The sequence below is a fragment of the Carlito syrichta genome, unplaced genomic scaffold (genome assembly GCF_000164805.1).
Source record: "Carlito syrichta isolate Samal-C Ts95f unplaced genomic scaffold, Tarsius_syrichta-2.0.1 Scaffold153732, whole genome shotgun sequence".
Classification (NCBI taxonomy): Eukaryota; Metazoa; Chordata; class Mammalia; order Primates; family Tarsiidae; genus Carlito; species Carlito syrichta.
Window position 1 is genome coordinate 18,326 of NW_007097828.1, and position 2,339 is coordinate 20,664.

A 2,339-nucleotide genomic window follows, 5' to 3' on the forward strand; every position below is an offset into this window, starting at 1 on the left:
GGCGGGGGGGGGGGGCCAGGAAGGTGCTGCTGTCACACGGGGGACCCCCATCTGGCTGTCACTACCGCCCACCAAGAGGCTGGGGTGCCTGGACTTGGAGGGGACTGGTGGGGACCCCCTCCCAGTCTTGCTCTCTGGAACAGGAGGGGTGGGAGAGCCAGAGTGCGGGGACCCTGGGGACGCCGGCAGCAGGGCCTGTCAACACACGCCTGACACACGGCCCCTCAACCCGCGTAGGGCCTGGGGCACTCTGCCGCCCTAGCCAGCGCCCCAGCTTCTGCAGGCGCTCCCTCCCAGCACCGAGGAGGTGGGGGTTCCCATCAGCGGGGTGCAGCGGCCCCAGCGCACAGCTTGGAACGTTTCTGCGCCCCCGGCTGCCTAACACTGAGTCTCTGGTTCGAAATATTTTCCCCCGTAACCATCTTTTACTTCTTTTTTAAATTATTATTTTTTGTAGAGGTGGGTTCTTGCTGTGCGGCCCAGGCTGGTCTCGAACTCCTGGCCTCACACTCTCTTCCCACCTCGAGAACCCCCAGCGCTGGGCGCCGCCGTACCTTAACCAGTTGTGAATGGGTGGCGCGAAGGGCAGACCGGATGCTCAAGGTGGTGCTGGCCTCTTCCTCCCTCAGCAGGTGCCCAGGCACCCTGACCCGGGGACTCCCCGGAGCTCTGGAAGGGAGGGCAGGGCCGCCCGACACTGCATGGGCCGCCCGGCACGCCCCAGGGGAGGCCGGGTGTCGTGCGAGCCCCTGCAATCCCGGCTGCCTGGTCAGTAATATGGGAGTAGTGCTCACCCCATGGGCTATGGCGGGCTACACACGGCCCAACACATGTCACAGCAAACGTCACAGCACTCGTCCTGGTCTCCCGGTCACCTAATGCACAGGGCCATCTCTCTCATTTAAGAAAAACTGTTCCCCGAGCCAGGCTTGGGGGTGACCCCACATGGAGCCAACCCCGGTCTAGGACAGCCAGGCCTGCCTGCCTGGGCCGACGGAGCAGACAGAGCCCCGCCGAGGGCAGGCCTGTGAGGGGAGGCCCTGTGGGGACACCAGATGACCCGGCAGAGGCCCTCAGGGGGATGGAGGCCACTCACTGGCCACACGGGAGCTCGCCCTCCCGAACAGTGAGTCTCAGTGGTCGCTTGGCCTTCCATCGCGTTTTTAGATGCTGACCACAGGGACGCATGTTCCTTGATGTTTCATCTTGTTTCGTCTGCCATTCTCAAAAGGAAAGTCCAGAACCTCCCATGCTCATTCTAAAGTCCGGCTGAACGTTGAGTAATGAACAGAACTGAAAGCACACAAGAAAAGAGATGATGTGTGCAAATCTCGGGCATTTAGACTGAAAATCAGAACAAAACTCCACCCGGCCCAGCTTCCACTTATGTCACCAGCCCTCAGTGAGGCTCTGGACAGCCTCACCTCCCTGCACGGAGAGACAGGGCCACCTGCCTCTACTAACTAGTCGAGGACACACGCAGCACCAGGCCCCAGACCCACAGACCCCAGGGCGCGTGCCCACCTCGGCCGGGAAGGGCACACCACCAGGTGCTCCTGGCAGAAGGAAACAGGCAGCAAGTGCACGCACCTGTTTGAACTTGCCTCTGATTCTGTCCAAGTCTTCCTGGAGCTTGTCATAAGTAGGGTCATCATAGGGGAATCTCTGGATCATTCCAAGCAAGGACTCCAAGACCCTCACCCGCCTGGAAAGCACAGAGAGAGACAAACTGAGTCCTTTGTACGTGACAGACTCTGCTTATGTGACAGCAGTGCCGAGCACTCGCTTGCTTCAAACCAACTGGTGCGCAGGGGACACTTGTTCAGAAGCTGACAATGACTTTCGCATGACGCGAAATCATATTTATTGACCCAGCAACGTGCTTCTGTCCACACTCAGCACCACCATGGCAGGTGTGTACCCAGCTTCCAGGTGTGCCTCCAGCCGCTGGGGGTGAGCCACTGAGGGTCCGCCAGTGCACAAGCAGGCCAGCTCGGATATGGGGATTGTCCAGGATTTGGAGCTCTGTGCCCAAAACCGTGGGCAGATCAGTTGCAGGGAAACAGCAAAGTCCTCCCACCATGGGGCAAAAACCAGGCTCAGATGTCTAAGCTCCTTTCCAAGGAGGCAAGGACGCTCTGCAGAGAGAGCTCGTGCTCGGGAGCTGGGCTGCCTCGAGCTGACTGCTTGAAGACGCTGACCCTCAGTGTTCTCATCTGTAAAACAGGAGAGTACCAGCCTCCAGAATGGTGAGAAATACATTTCTGTTGGTTTTTTTGTTTTTGGGGGGTTTTTTTGAGTTGGAGTCTCACTCCGTCGCCCAGACTGGAGTGCAGTGG

At 59.4% G+C, this 2,339-nt stretch overlaps 1 protein-coding gene across 1 annotated transcript in view; it reads right to left on the reverse strand.

Moving 5' to 3' along the window:
- Positions 1 to 2,339, reverse strand: part of ORAOV1 (oral cancer overexpressed 1) — a 39,742-nt gene that overhangs the window by 9,203 nt on the left and 28,200 nt on the right. Inside the window, 1 exon segment of the mRNA XM_021708983.1 lies at positions 1,591 to 1,705. Within this exon segment, the coding sequence (XP_021564658.1) occupies positions 1,591 to 1,705 (115 nt within the window).